The sequence below is a fragment of the Hemibagrus wyckioides genome, linkage group LG05 (genome assembly GCF_019097595.1).
Source record: "Hemibagrus wyckioides isolate EC202008001 linkage group LG05, SWU_Hwy_1.0, whole genome shotgun sequence".
Classification (NCBI taxonomy): domain Eukaryota; kingdom Metazoa; phylum Chordata; class Actinopteri; order Siluriformes; family Bagridae; genus Hemibagrus; species Hemibagrus wyckioides.
The window spans coordinates 9,779,245-9,795,136 of NC_080714.1; the positions used below are offsets into that span (position 1 = coordinate 9,779,245).

General features: G+C 39.8%; 1 protein-coding gene across 5 annotated transcripts in view; it reads left to right on the forward strand.

Annotated features, from left to right (window-relative positions):
* Window positions 1-15,892, forward strand: part of cfap74 (cilia and flagella associated protein 74) — a 53,764-nt gene that overhangs the window by 12,303 nt on the left and 25,569 nt on the right. For 4 of the 5 annotated variants that reach the window (XM_058388904.1, XM_058388906.1, XM_058388905.1 and 1 more), the window contains 7 exons: window positions 1,376-1,442; window positions 4,443-4,532; window positions 4,668-4,844; window positions 4,972-5,080; window positions 5,167-5,297; window positions 7,573-7,695; window positions 7,776-7,897. In XM_058388904.1, coding sequence (XP_058244887.1) covers window positions 1,376-1,442; window positions 4,443-4,532; window positions 4,668-4,844; window positions 4,972-5,080; window positions 5,167-5,297; window positions 7,573-7,695; window positions 7,776-7,897 — 819 coding nt within the window. The remainder of the gene's footprint in view (window positions 1-1,375; window positions 1,443-4,442; window positions 4,533-4,667; window positions 4,845-4,971; window positions 5,081-5,166; window positions 5,298-7,572; window positions 7,696-7,775; window positions 7,898-15,892) is intronic. The other variant, XM_058388907.1, reaches the window with a different exon arrangement.

Below are 15,892 nucleotides of genomic sequence, written 5' to 3' on the forward strand. Positions count from 1 at the left end.
TCTAAAAATCTGGGGGAGGGGGGATGATGTATTCAAGACGTTTGATGCCTTTGTGAAGACACCTTTCTATCCAAGTTGTCTTACTCTGTCGAATTTACAAATTCATTCGGAATAATTATGCTCGATATTCACCAGTATGCGGTGCGAATTTCACTGATGAACGGAGCGATTTTGCAATCTAATGAGTTTCAGCCTGGTTAAATCAAGCCGGAGATTTGCTTCAGAATTGAAATGAATATATATTGATAATATGTTTCTGTTTTCACTTGATGTAGTTTGAATCAGTAAACATATCAGTCTCTTAACACATCAACAAGATTTAATACAAATATACAGTTTAAATAAACTCATTTATTTCGATAGATTATGTTTTTTAGTCGGTGCAACAGGAAGTATTGCTGCCTCACAGCTCCAACAGTGTCTATGCGGGTTTCCTCTTGGATCTCAGGTTTCCTTCCACCTCCCTAAAATGTGCTAGTAGGTGGATTGGGTATGCTAAATTGCCCCTAAGTCAGAATGAGTGTGTCCGTGGTGCCCTGTGATGAACCGATATCCCATTTCCTCCTTGCTTTCAACGTTCCCAGGAAACGCTCCTAAAGCAGTTACTAAAGATGAATGAATGTTATATAGGCATCTCTATTACACACTTTCTGAACTCATGCCTCAATAGATGCACACCAGACTAGATCAACGTACCAGTATTCCCAGTATTCTCAATACAGCTACGTGCTGGATTCATGTTTTTTCTTCTTACACTGGTTGACCAGTGGTCTTTGGTATTATTTTTCATTTATAACTTCAGCAAATAGTCTGAAGAGAAAAATGTGTGAAAAGAATAGATTAAATAAACACAGGATTTGGGAAAACCTGGTACCAGCAGAAGCTGGTTTTAGAATACTGAACATCAGCCAATTATCAGCCATCCTTGCATTCGCTTATTTTTTAATGCTCTATTAATGATTGCTTTTTTTTCCTGATGGCTGAGGCTGAACCATCCTCTACAGGCAAACACTGTCTCTTGATCATGCATCTATTTTTTTCATTTTGAACACAATGAAAGTGTACATCAATGAGCCTATTCTTTGTTCCAGGCCACAATAACAAGTGTTAGAAGTCTATTATAAAGCCCAGCCACTACACTTGCATTTCCCTAAACGCTATCTCATTGTTACAAGAATATGAACCAAATAAAAGAGAGGTTACATTTATTAAGTTGAAAAGAGGGATTCTGGACTTAGTAATGTTTCTTTAGTTTTACTGTTATTACCAAATATCTAGTGAAAACTGGCATGTATTTATTAGTGTGCCTGTTTTGTATATTCTTTTCATGGTGCAGTTTCTTGGCTAATCTAATTCTCTAATGTTCTCCACTCAGTTTTGAGCCTCCTGGACCAATGTCAGCAGGCATGTCGTGTGAACTAGAGACTGTTTTTAGACCTTTGGTAAGTACTTTTATTCCACTTTCCTGTTTAAACATATAGATTGTAAACATATAGATTGTATAGTAGGTTTTGGAGATATATATATACCCATCAGACATAACACTATGACCACCTGCCTAATATTGTGTTGGTCCCCCTTTGCTGCCAAACCAGCCCTGACCCATCATGCACTGTGTATTCTGACACCTTTCTGTCAGAACCAGCATTAACTCTTCAGCAATTTGAGCAACAGTAGCTCGTCTGTTGGATCGGACCACATAGGCCAGCCTTCACTCTCCATGTGCATCAGTGAGCCCATGACCCTCTCACCGGATCACCTCTGTTCCTTCCTTGGACCACTTTTGATAGATACTGACCACTGCAGACTGGGAACACCCCACAAGATCTGCAGTTTTAGAGATGCTCTGATCCAGTTGTCTAGCCATCACAATTTGGCCCTTCTTCATTCTCGCTCAAATCCTTACACTTGCCCATTTTTCCTGCTTCTAACACATCAACTTTGAGGACAAAATGTTCACTTGCTGCCTAATATATCCCACCCACTAACATGATGAGGAGATAATCAGTGTTAATCACTTCACCTGTCACTGCTCATAATGTTATGGCTGTATATATATATATATATACACTATATTGCCAAAAGTATTCGCTCACCTGCCTTGACTTGCATATGAACTTAAGTGAGATCCCATTCCTAATCCATAGGGTTCAATATGACGTCGGTCCACCCTTTGCAGGTATAACAGCTTCAACTCTTCTGGGAAGGCTGTCCACAAGGTTTAGGAGTGTGTTTATGGGAATTTTTGACCATTCTTCCAGAAGCGCATTTGTGAGGTCACACACTGATGTTGGATGAGAAGGCCTGGCTCTCAGTCTCCGCTCTAATTCATCCCAAAGGTGTTCTATCGGGTTGAGGTCAGGACTCACCAGTCAAGTTCATCCACACCAGACTCTGTCATCCATGTCTTTATGGACCTTGCTTTGTGCACTGGTGCACAGTCATGCTGGAAGAGGAAGGGGCCAGCTCCAAACTGTTCCCACAAAGTTGGGAGCATGGAATTGTCCAAAATGTCTTGGTATGCTGAAGCATTCAGAGTTCCTTTCACTGGAACTAAGGGGCCAAGCCCAGCTCCTGAAAAACAACCCCACACCATAATCCCCCCTCCACCAAACTTTACACTTGGCACAATGCAGTCAGACAAGTACCGTTCTCCTGGCAACCGCCAAACCCAGACTCGTCCATCAGATTGCCAGATGGAGAAGCGCGATTCGTCACTCCAGAGAACGCGTCTCCACTGCTCTAGAGTCCAGTGGCGGCGTGCTTTACACCACTGCATCCAACGCTTTGCATTGCACTTGGTGATGTATGGCTTGGATGCAGCTGCTCGGTCATGGAAACCCATTCCATGAAGCTCTCTGCGCACTGTTCTTGAGCTAATCTGAAGGCCACATGAAGTTTGGAGGTCTGTAGCGATTGACTCTGCAGAAAGTTGGCGACCTCTTCGCACTATGCGCCTCAGCATCCGCTGACCCCGCTCCGTCAGTTTACATGGCCTACCACTTCGTGGCTGAGTTGCTGTCATTCCAAAACACTTCCACGTTCTTATAATACAGCTGACAGTTGACTGTGGAATATTTAGGAGCGAGGAAATTTCACGACTGGATTTGTTGCACAGGTGGCATCCTATCACAGTTCCACGCTGGAATTCACTGAGCTCCTGAGAGCGACCCATTCTTTCACAAATGTTTGTAAAAACAGTCTGCATGCCTAGGTGCTTGATTTTATACACCTGTGGCCATGGAAGTGATTGGAACACCTGATTCTGATTATTTGGATGGGTGAGTGAATACTTTTGGCAATATAGTGTATATATATATATATACAGGATATCTTTTTCAGGAAATTGCCATTGCAGCTTGCCAAGCTTTCCATCTTAGTTAATGTATTAAAATATAGGGATAAACTAAATCAAAGAAAGAAAATTAATTAAAAGTGAATAATTTTAAATTGTTGATATTGTGATACAGCTGCATGCACAAACCTCATTGGTTGGGGCTTATGGGATTAGTTTCTTCATTTAAACTGATCCTGTTTATCGAATGTAGAAAGACTCAGTAATAATAAACACTGATCATTTTATCTCAACTAGTTTTGCATCATCTCTCTCTCCATTCTCTCACGCACTGTAGTACTAGTACGTGTTGTAAGTGGCTTGGGCCTGAGGCTCTGCTCCTTTACCCATAAGGGTGAAGTTAATACAGTAGCATTAATATATTTATCAGACACTAGTATCAATTACCATTTAAACCAGGATTCTGTAAGATTATTGTCCAGGGGCTTTGGTTAAGTTGTCTAAGTTAAGTTGTATTTATTTGTCACATATACATTACTGGACAGTGAAGTTCTTTCTTCGCATAATCTATCCTTGGGGGTTGGGGTCAGAGCGTAGGGCTATGATGCAGCGCCCCTAGAGCAGTGAGGGTTAAGGGCCTTGCTCAAGGGCCCAACATCGTCAGCTTGGCAGTGCTGGGGCTAGAATCCCAATCAATGAACCAGAGCCATGTTTTAGGCCATTGCCCCTCAAAATGTCTCTGTATGTTTTTCATACTACTCAGCACTTACATCTAACCATTTAAAGTGGTAATAAAAAATTCTTTCTCCATTGAAAACATAGGATAATTAAATTAAGAAACTAATCCTGCACCATCCAACAATGTTTGTATATGCAGCTGCATATGGCAAATTTGAAGTAGTGCACATTTAGATCATATGCTTTCTTACAGAGAATGTTTGTTAACTACATGCTAGTAAAGCAACATATACTAACATGTCATTATTTTGTATGATACATCGTAGTTCGGTTATTAGTGCACTAGCGCCCCATGCCTTGCACATTTTCATGTCTCCCTGGTGTAACACCCTGTTTCATTATTAAAAAGCCCTTCCTTAGTTAGATAATCAGATACATGAACTTTCAGTACCTATTTTGTCTCTCAAAGCTGGACGAAGATTTGGATGGTGAGATCCAGTTTCAGTCGGCTACTGGCCCCTTTTCTGTCATAATCAAGTGCAGAACAAAAAAATGTGAGGTGAGGACTACTGTCTGTTAAATGTTCTTAAAGTTGTAATTTTGGTATCACATATACACAATTTTTTTCATAGATAAGATAAAGCCATGAGGTTTTCTTTCTGGAAATGCTGTGTCTTTTCTCTCTTTTCCCCAGATGGTTGTTGATAGCAGCCTCATTGACTTTGGCACGCATGTGGTCGGGGAGACAATTTCACGGGTAATCACCCTGACCAACAGGGGGGCACTGGGTACTCGCTATACACTGGCTCCCCTCTTCCCAAACTGCCTTCAGTTGCATAATCCATCGCAACATTCCTTTCCTAGCAAACAGGTAACTTTTCCAATCAGCCACCAGAACAAGCACATCAACTTTACATATATCCAGTGACACTGTGTGTGTGTGTCTAAATGAACTTGATAAGCAGTGTAAAGTTTTTGAATAATAGTGTTTCTTTCAGGAACCCGGTGACAGCAGCAGTGTGAAAGAAGCTGATTTATGTCATGAGGCAACAATTCAAGCCGAGAGAGAAAACGCTACCTGCAGTACTCAAATTGAACTGAAATCAGGTGAACTGAAATCAGAAACAAACTGAAACAAATTTGGATTATGAGTTTTGTTCTATCGGAATATTTTGGATAAACCTTGATTTTAGGTACATCCCTAGCCAGCTGTGACACATCTGCAGGTGTTGAGGCTTCAGGAGCTGATGGTTTAGAAAAGAGCAAGGATACAGAGGTTAAACAGGACCATGACACTGAGACCTCTGAAATCAGCATTGGTAATGTAAGTTTCTTCTTGGATCACCTTGCCACCTGGATATACACAAAAGGTTTCACATCTTAAACAATACAAATATAAAACATGCTTTTGTTTACTGACAGTTCAGGACCATTAGCTGCGGAAAACCAATTCAATTGCCTTTTAGATGAAAACAAAATTTAGGCTTATGTAACAGCTTCGGATGTCTGTTTATATTCGTGTTTTTGTTCAGGAACTCAAATGCTGTGTCTGAATTCACTCACTTTCTCGCTTAATCCACTCTTTACTATACAAACTGTTGTGTATAGAGCACTGTATAGACAGCTGTGAGGGAGATGGTGGAAGACAGACCCCATTTATTAACTTTGCATATGGATAGTTTTGTGCATAAACCTTCCTATCAGACTCACACGTCTTCTGCTATGTTCACACGTACAGTGACTTGCGGTGACCAGAGACTATTCATTTTGAATGACAGCTGGCAACATCCGGTTATCTGAGTGACAGAAGCTGTTGCCGACTAGATCCTGGCAGGTCCAGTGACGTGGGAAAGTTGAAAAGTTGATGCAACGGCTACCAGTGGGAGTGAAGACAGTAGTGCACACACTGCTTCCCCTACACCTTGTGTTATATGGTGCATATATACACTATACTGGTGTATTTTATATAGAAATGCTCTCCCTCCAGAGTGTTTCATTTTAGTGGCAAGAAAATGGATTTGTTGTTAAGTGGAATGCTAGTTGCGCACTCACTGGTAAATGTTGTTACTATGGCAGCCAGTAGTTGCTTACTAGTGACTTCCTAGTACAGCGGCTGGTGATATGCAGCAGTACAAATGCATGTAGCATTAGAATTATTCCTGATACATATGCAGAAACTCATAGTGGCTGATTATAATCAGAACAATCACACCCATTCCCTGGTGGTCCAGCAGCAGAAACCCACTCTTTCACCATTGTGAACCTTTCACCACCCAGCCACTGGGACTCAGTGCCAGTTTCAAGCTCAGCTAAAATGGGAGGGTTGTGGAAGGATGGGCATTCAGCGTAAAACAAGAGGAAAATCAAAATACACAGACTCCGAAAAGGGAGCAGCTGAAGGACAACAACAACATAATAAGCTCACTTACACATATTGTCAATCATGCCAGTATAATTGACTGAAATATAAAAGTTTAAAAAAAAAAAGGCATACAAAAGGCATATCTAAAGATTTGCAATTTTGGAAAGACAAATGTAGCAACACTGTCTGTCTTTACTACGTTAGGGTTTTTAGCCACAGGCAGATTTTAATGAGAAATTGGTGACAGGTCTGGCATTTCCTAACCAAATAGAAGTCACATAATGACACATGTCTAACATGCATTCATATCACTCATGCAAGACCATAATACATTTCCAAATACAGCAGCCGAAAAGACAAGGGTAATAAGGGATTTTCATTTTTAGGGAGGTCTACATGTGAGAAATGTGACCTATTTCATGTGATGCAAGGATGAATGCGTACTACACTCATTTCTAATCTCTGTAGTATGATACTTCTGTTCTTCCATAAACTCTTCTGACTCAAGATACAATGATGATTTTTTTAAGCAAGCTTCTCAAACATGCTTCTGTAACAGTTATTCTCCTTCGCTGTTCCGAGATCAGCTGTGAAGCATTCATCAATGCTGATCAGAGCCTGTATAGCAGACTACATTCTGCCACCGCATTATCACGATGTCGTTGTTTCCATATCGAATCTGACAACTGGAGATACTATGTGGGAGGATTAAAAAAAAAAAAAATCTACAGAAGACCAGATTTCGGCGTGTTCATAGCTAATAATGGCCATATATCTGTATGATCTCTCAGTTTATGTGTCAATGCCTTGTTGATTATTATGTGAGGCTTACAGTATGTGTTCAGACACTGAAATTACACTGGAGCATGGATTACACTGACACTGCACAAGCACAACCAACCTTTTCTAATTGCAGAAAATTACCCATGTGATTGATTCAGTCAGATCTAGGATTCGACTGGTGTAAAAAAAAAAAAAATACAAAGAAAGCTGGCAAGAAAAAAGAGAAAGATGGAATATAATAGCAGCTGCAGTGACTGAAAAAAGTGTGAAATGAAATGGCTGAAATTTTAGCCAGGGGAGTACCAGTATGCTCTTGTATTGTTATATTATTGATTGACCGTTAGTCATTAAGTGCTGCCATCCATGAGCTACTGAATGGTTTTTTTTATTTTTTTTTATTTCAATAGACCAAAGAAGGCTAACATGAGTCTTTGCACATTCATTTTCTCATCAGGAGCTTGAGGGTGAAGTGGGCCCATTTGCAAGCATCAAACTGCCCATCAAATTCACACCCACCATCCCAGGAGAAACAAGGCTCGATATTAAAATTACCTTTTCACAACCCAACTGTCAAGCGGTAAGGAGTATTGTAAAATGAGTAAACTGGTCTTAACTGTGAAGTGAACCTGCTTTTTTAAAAAAAATGTATATATGTAGATTGTAGTGTCAGCATATGGAGTGGCTGAGAGTGTTCCTGTGTGGGTGACCAAGCCGAGTATGGACCTAAAGATCTGCATGTATGATCGCCTTTACCAAGACAGCATTGAAGTGCAAAGCAGGTTGGACAGAATTCATATTTTTTTAAGTGGCATTATATACACCAATCAGGCATAACATTATATTGTGTTGGTTCCCCTTTTGCTGCCAAAACACATCGAGGCATGGACTCCACTAGATCCCTGAAGGTGTGCTGTGGTATCTGGCACCAAGATGTTAGCAACAGATCCTTTATGTCCTGTAAGTTGCAAAGGATATTAACAGGTCTTAAAGGATACTTTTGATAAATTCTGACCAGTGCAGACCAGGAACACCCATTTTTCCTGCTTCTAACACATCAACTTTGAGGACAAAATGTTGACTTGCTGCCTAATATATCCCACCCACTAACAGGTGCCATGATGAGGAGATAATCAGTGTTATTCACTTCACCTCTCACTGGTCACAATGTTATGCCTGATTGGTGTATGCGTGGTGGCCCCGCATCATCTGTTATATGATTATTGTCATGCTCTATTATTATTGTTGCGTTTGACAAACACAAGTCATCACCATCTTGGTAAAATATCTCTGGTAAAATAATGACTGGTTAGTTTAGTCAGGCTATGTTTTTATAATTTTATTCAGCCATTATAGTTCCTAGAGGTCTGCAGTGTCCATCTACAGTCTATTCACACTGATAACATAGCAAGGCATCCAAAGATACCAACAACCAAAGACAAAGGCTGGACACTGAGTGCTGTACTAGAGGTGACCTGAATACTAGTGCTAAATAATGTGAATGTGAATCAGGTGTAAAGCATTCATGTGGCATGAATATCGTGAGCATGTGGTGTGCAGTGGCAGATTGGAGACATTGTCCTGTGCCAGTTCGGCATAACTATGACACTTAAGCTGTCGGCTACTATCTGGTGATTATTTTTTTACAGTAACCCTGTAATATGCAGATGATAATGAACATCACGCAGCCATGCAGCAGTCTAACAGTTTGTTTGAATAGTTTTGAGTGCACCTTTATTCAACACACTGAGTGTGTTTCCCATTGCCAGTGAGGCTCAGACAGATGACCTGTTCTCATTAACCAGGGTTACCAAAGCCTAACTACATCTCAAAAACCACACAAAAGCCCAGAAAGTACCTCAAAACATTCAGGCTTTGAAAAAGGAAAACACATTTAGACACACAAATTTGTTAAGTTATTATTTTAATGATAAAGCAAGATCTTGGTAGACACAGAGTTATTTTTTTTAAACTAGCCCAATCTGGCAACCCATTTACTTGTTCCATCCATTGTACCTCCCCCAAACATGAGGCAGCATGGTTCCTGCCCCAATGGACCTCCGTTCATGCTTGCTTCTATTCCCATTTTGACCACTAGCTGAAATGATATAAATTATTCAATGAAACCTTGTAATTTTAAAATGTATGGAATTGTGAATAAGGATGTTAAAACTTGTGAATGAAGATTATTTATTGAAGAGCTGATATAAATAGCGAGACACTCTCCACTGTATATTAGGCTTGTGTTTGTTTCACTAGGACACATATCCAAAGCATGATTAAAGCATGATAAACAATGTGTGAGGAAAATACACATAGCTAAAAAAAAAAGCTAGCCCTGAAAGCATCCTTAGACATATTGATTTTTTTTTTTTTTAATAACACTTTTGTTAAACTAGTTCATTATGATCTCTGAAGGCAGAAAACCTAGCTGACTTTATAAAGCGAATAAAAAAAATGTAATCATTTGGAGCAAAATACGACTCTTAAAGTAGAGGTGTTAAAATATATGATAATCCCAACATTTGGTCAAAAGACATTATCAGTCGATCTAAGCGCAGAAGACAGGGTGTGTTAGAATACTGGTGGAGATGCTTGCAAACAATAAACATAACATGCAATTCATTCCAGGTGTAAAATGAAAACCATTACAAAGTGGTGCTTAAAATGGGGGTAAGCTGTTAAAATGCATGGTCACTCATCCATAATTAAAATGATCCACCTGGATGAGTGCTCAGACAGTGCTCATGTTTGCTGGTGGGTTTGTTATTTTGTTGGTTGAAATCACACTCATCTGTCATACTGGAAAACCGGCATGACTAGTGCCATTACAGTAAGATTTTAATACCTAGAAACATGTCACCATGCCAGGAAATGAAGAGAGAGCCTGTATGAATCCATCTTCAACTAAAAATACAACAGATACTTTCCCTAATTTCTATCCATCAGAATACTGGATAGCATTTTCATTTTATCATTAATGCTATTTAAATATATATAAAAATCATTTCTTGTCATGTATTTTACATATGCAATGACCGGTGACTAATGCTCAGAGTCTACTGAGTGTGTTATTTATAGTCTTACTGTAGATAGCTGTGTGGGTGAGCATGTTTTGTGCATGTTTGCCTCTGTGTGTGTGTTGGGGGTGTGTGTGGGTGTGTGCGTGGGTGTTTGTGCGTTTATGTGGGTTTCATGTCATGCTGCCAGATCTGATGGTATTTTTGAACTTTTTCAGAACATTAAATGTTTTGGTGTGTGTGTGTGTGTGTGTGTGTGCACCCACCTCTGAACAAAACCCACCTACATCATTAATTCACTTTATAAAACCCATGTGATGTATGTTTACTCACACTGTCACGCTGTAAACAGTGCTCCGAAAATGATTCGGCGCTCTCAATAAAATGACTTTGCGTGTGAGTGTGTGAGTCACATGTAATTCTCTGCATGTGAATCACATGATTAAAGCCTTCAAATTAGAGTGAAAGGAATCAGCTGAACTAAAACACTGACAGAAAACGGTGACATGGAGCTCAGTGCTGTCGGAAAGCAGCTTAAAATAAGCCCTTCATCCTGTCATCTCTGCCTAGTTTAACAGGCCTTTCTTACTGACGACCCCTCCCACACACACTCACACACACACACGCGCGCACGCAACCTCCCTCTTTCATGCACATACACACACCCACACAAATGTACACTGCACACACAAGAACACACGTCCAAACACACAACCCTCCTCTCCCAGTTGACACAAAAACAAACACACACACACACAATGCACACAAACTCATGGTAGGCACAATCCTTTGCTCCTTTTTTTCTATTGCTCCTTTTTCTTGTTCTTTCTCTGTGAGCTATGCATTGCTTGGTCTGCAAAATTCTTAATATAGACACACACACACACACACACATATGCATAAAAGAAAATCCTTCAAGTTTTCCTCCCAGTGCTGCGTATTTACTAAGTGGGTTGACAGCAGCAGCAGCTTTTTAGACTGTATTATGTCAGTGTAAAGGTGGAATACAGTAATAAAAGGATAATATGGCCAGACTTGAATATGGCAGTGTGCAATAGAGCCACACACTATATACACCAACCAGACATAACATTATGACCACCTGCCTCATATTGTGTTGGTCCCTCCTTTGCTGCCAAACCAACCCTGACACATCATGCACTGTGTATTCTGATACCTTTCTATCAGAACCGGCATTAACTTCTTCAGCAATTTGAGCAACAGTAGCTCGTCTGTTGGATCGGATCACACGGGCCAGCATTCGCTCCCCACGTGCATCATTGAGCCTTGGCCGCCCATGACCCTGTCTCCGGTTCACCACTGTTCCTTCCTTGGACCACTTTTGATAGATACTGACCACTGCAGACCGGGAACACCCCACAAGAGCTGCAGTTTTGGAGATGCTCTGATCCGGTCGTCTAGCCATCACAATTTGGCCCTTGTCAAACTCGCTCTAATCCTTACACTTGTCCATTTTTCCTGCTTCTAACACATCGACTTTGAGGACAAAATGTTGACTTGCTGCCTAATATATCCCACCCACTAACAGGTGCCATGATGAGGAGATCATCAGTGTTATTCACTTCACCTCTCACTGCTCATAATGTTATGGCTGATTAGTGTATATCATATACTCATATATCATATATATGACTTGTTAGATATTTAAATGATTGCTAGAGCAGAGTATTGGGGCCATAATATAATTTTTTATTTTTTAAATCATATTTATAACTTATCAATTGCAAGTATGTTTATAGAAGAATAAGGACTCGCCTTATTGCGTTCTTTAAAATTATGCAATAAGATACTGATTTAAGATTCATTTCAAGTAAGCTGATAATTCCTGTATCCTTCAAGATATTTACAGTAATATTTATGTGTCAAAATCTATTTTCCCATATAGGCTTTGGCTGAAAATAAAAAGTCAGCCAAAAAGTGACATGTGCTGTGTTTTGTATTTTAGTGGTGAGCTTTAATCCAGTGAGAACCCTTAGGACAACATGAAGACACAACGCTGCCTAGAGAAAACAATAGCTAGCAAGGATTAGTCTAATTAGGCTTAAAGTTTAAAGCGCCTGTCAACTCATTTTCATAATTAGCTTCTTACTGTTATCTATAGCTTCTGTGGAAAATTTAACGCCAGCTATAAAAGAAAAAGATGTCACTGTTGTGTTTGTTTCAGTTTCATTTTTTTCTTTTTTTTTCTACCATTTTCTTCTGGCTGATTTAAATTTAGTGGGGCTATCTATCTGTCTGTCTGTCTGTCTGTCAGTCCGTCCGTCCGTCCGTCCGTCCGTCCGTCTATCTATCTATCTATCTATCTATCTATCTATCTATCTATCTATCTATCTATCTATCTATCTATCTATCTGTCTATCTGTCTGTCTCTTTATCTATCTATCTATCTATCTATCTATCTATCTGTCTGTCTGTCTGTCTGTCTGTCTATCTGTCTATCTGTCTGTCTGTCTGTCTGTCTGTCTGTCTGTCTGTCTGTCTGTCTGTTTATCTATCTATCTATCTATCTATCTATCTATCTATCTATCTATCTATCTATCTATCTATCTATCTATCTATCTGGATACATGGTCAAGAGCCTCAGTTTATGTTCACATCAACAATCAGAATGGGGGAAAAGATAAATGTGTTCTTAGTGACTTTATCTGTTACAAGGTGTTGCTGTTGGTGCAGTTTTAAGTCTTTTCTTTCAGAAACTGTAGATCTACTGGGATTTTCCCTCACAACAGTCTCTAGAGTTTACACAGACTGGTGAGCAGCAGTTCTGTTGGAAATGCATTGTAGCCTTAGAAATCTTTACTTGACTGACATTTCTGATCAGGCAGAAAAATGGTGTTTTGTAGCTTTTCTGTATAATTAAGTCACAGCTTGTAAGGATATACACTCATCAGGTATAACATTAAAACCACTTTTTTCCACCAAAACAGCTCAGACTCTTTGAGGCCTGGACTCCACAAGACCTTTCATGGTGTTCTGTGTGATCTTTAGCCAAGACTTTTAGTCCTGTAAGTTATGAAATGGGGCCTCCCTGAATCTGAATTTGTTTGTCCAGAGCTAAATTGAACAATTTGTGCAAAAGCAGTTCTTCTTTTGGATCAGATCAGACAGACTAGTCTTCACTCCCCATGCTCATTACTGATGTTTAGGCATCCATGACCCATGCCCTTCCTTGAACCATTTTTGGTAGAAAGAAATCACTGCATCCCAGGAACAAGACCTAATCACAATTTGTTCCCTGGTCAATAGTCGCTCACATCCTTACACTTGCCCATTTCCTGCTCCCAACACATCAACTACGAGGACTGACTGTTCACTTGCTGCCTTATATATCCCACGCCTTGACAGGTGCCACTGTAATGAAATGATCAATGTTTTTCACTTCACCTGACAGTGGTTGTAAGGTTATGGCTGATCACTGAATATTTCCTGATCCTACCTACCGTTGCTACATGCTTCTTTAATGACAGATCTTTTTTATAGCATTCAGACAAAAGGACTTCCCAACATTTCCTTCATGTACAGTAAGCTTAACGCATTCATATTTTCTAGATGACTGTTCTTTTCTTTTTAATTCTCGTGACTGAATTTCTGCCAAAGTTGTACTTAGTAATCAACTGTCATGATAGTGTCAACTGCCTATAAAGCAATGTTGGGGGAGTGCCATTTCATATAATTGCCCAAAAGGGTTACTTTCAGGTTTTATCCTGGAGATACACCAGTAAGGCATAACATTATGAGCAGTGACAGGTGAAGTGAATTACACTGGTTATCTCCTCATCATGGCACCTGTTAGTGGGTGGGATATATTAGGCAGCAAGTCCTCAAAGTTGATGTGTTAGAAGCAGGAAAAATGGGCAAGTGTAAGGATTTGAGCGAGTTTGACAAGGGACAAATTTTGATGGCTAGACGACTGGATCAGAGCATCTCCAAAACTGCAGGTCTTGTGGGGTGTTCCCGGTCTGCAGTGGTCAGTATCTATCAAAACTGGTCCAAAGAAGGAACAGAGGTGAACCGGTGAGAGGGTCATGGGCTCACTGATGCACATGGAGAGTGAAGGCTGGCCTATGTGGTCCGATCCAACAGACGAGCTACTGTTGCTCAAATTGCTGAAGAAGTTAATGCTGGTTCTGATAGAAAGGTGTCAGAATACACAATGCATGATGGGTCAGGGCTGCTTCGGCAGCAAAAGGGGGACCAACACAATATTAGGCAGATGGTCATAATGTTATGACTGATCAGTGTATGTTTACATTTGCAGTGTTTATTATTATATTGTAATATCCTTTTGGACTTTATTCCACACTTGAACTGGTCCTGCACTTTCCTTCGTTGTTATGCCTGATCTGTGTATATCATAAATGAATAATGTTTAGGCTGGGGGCCTTGGTTATAATTATAAAAACACTGAAAATCATATGTTTCTTTGTTAAAAAAGAGGCACAAAAAATCTACTGTCCACTTTTAGGGAGCCAGCACCTACTGTCCTGTTTGTTGCTGACAAGATTGGAACCTGATGTGGTCTTTTGCTGTTGTAGCCCATTCATTCTTTCTGAGATGCTGTTGATGCAAAGCTTTTTGATGTGAATATTAACTGTAACTCTTGACCTGTAACTGCATGCTTTTGGGCATTGCACTAATACCACTCTCATCTCTCTCTCTCTCTCTCTCTCTCTCTCTCTCTCTCACTCTCTCTCTCTCTCTCTCTCTCTCTCCCTCTCTTTCTCGCTTACCCACACGCTCTTAAAATTCAACACATAAACATATCTTAAATCACAATTTCCTTATTCTTTAAACATTTTCTTGTTTGCCAAAATGTATATTTTTCCATGATTATTACAGTTGCAGTGCTTAATGTACATATATCTGATAACTTCAGACAACTTCAGTCAATGTACTGAAATAAATAAGCACTTCTTTTGGTTTTATTTACCACGGAGGAGAAGGGTAGTTGTTCTACTGTGTGTGAAGGCGAACAGAAAATATATAGCTCCCATAGTCCCATAGTCTCCCAGCTATATGAATATATGTTTCTATGTTTCTAAATATACATGTTTTACAACACCAAATCCTGCTAGAAAACAAAACCAAAGCTATGTCTCCTAATCATTTGAATTCTGCTCGGATGATAGAATGTGCATGACCCATATTTCATTAAATCAACTCAAATCATCCATTAATATATTAAATTAAAGGCTACTTGATTAATATTTACTTGCATTTTAATGAGCTCAGGTTTGACTTTATATGCATGTCAGGTGAACCCAGGAATCCACAATGAACTTTGTTTCCCAGAATGCACTGCAAGGTCATCTCTGACTACAAACAGTGTTTCTGTGCCTGACATTACAGTTATTGTTACTGTTGTTCTGGTCGTTTTTTGTGTTTAGTACTTCCTCTTATATTGCTGTTGGCTGATCCCCTGACCTCTGCCTGGTTACTGTTCAAGTCTTTGCCTCAAGTTTTGGATTTGTTTGCCTTTCCCCCTTTTTCATAAAAACACTAAACTGCATTTGCATCCTCTTCAGTCTCTGCTTCATGACTGTGCATTTTTATTAAGTCAATTCCTTTTTCCTCATTTCACCCAGTGCCACTTGCTCTCTTCCTCCTACATCCTCAGCTACATTCATGTCACAGCCAAGTTTAAAACAAAGCACCCTTTTTTTTTGTCTTAGAACAGATTGATAAACCGAATGCGATCATTTCAATGGAATAAAAACAGTGTGGAAATAGTGATGT